The 385-nt window shown below is 57.4% G+C and overlaps 1 protein-coding gene across 1 annotated transcript in view; it reads left to right on the top strand.

Moving 5' to 3' along the window:
• The first annotated feature begins 15 nt into the window (after window positions 1-15).
• LOC104498688 (tripartite motif-containing protein 7-like) overlaps window positions 16-385 on the top strand; it is a 1,196-nt gene continuing 826 nt past the window's right edge. The window contains exon 1 of the mRNA XM_010142097.1: window positions 16-91. Coding sequence (XP_010140399.1) covers window positions 16-91 — 76 coding nt within the window. The remainder of the gene's footprint in view (window positions 92-385) is intronic.

The following is a 385-nucleotide window of genomic DNA, read 5'->3' on the forward strand; positions in this document are numbered from 1 at the left end:
GACATCACAGGCACGATGACTTTCGTCCTCAAACCACGGCCGTGCACATGGGATCTCGCCCTGGACTACGACATGGTGAAGCAGTTTGAAGGTGACCGAAGGCAGAGCCGAGCAAAGCCCCAATTCCTGATGCCTTCTGGGCTCTGTCATGTGAGGTGTCCATCAGTGCTGGAGATCCTCCAGCTCCACCTGCTCTCTCTCCGTCTCTTGGCTCCTCCATGTCCAACCCTCATCTCTTGGCTCTTCCATCTCAAGCTGGTCTGGAGCTCTTCCATCTCCAAGCCCCACCTCTCTCTCCCGGCCTGGAGATCCTCTCTCTTCAACCACCACCTCTTGGCTGCTCCAGATCCAACCCTCATCTCTTGGCTCCTCCATGGCCAGCCTG

The sequence above is a fragment of the Buceros rhinoceros genome, unplaced genomic scaffold (assembly GCF_000710305.1).
Source record: "Buceros rhinoceros silvestris isolate BGI_N320 unplaced genomic scaffold, ASM71030v1 scaffold30958, whole genome shotgun sequence".
In the NCBI taxonomy this organism is placed as follows: Eukaryota; Metazoa; Chordata; class Aves; order Bucerotiformes; family Bucerotidae; genus Buceros; species Buceros rhinoceros.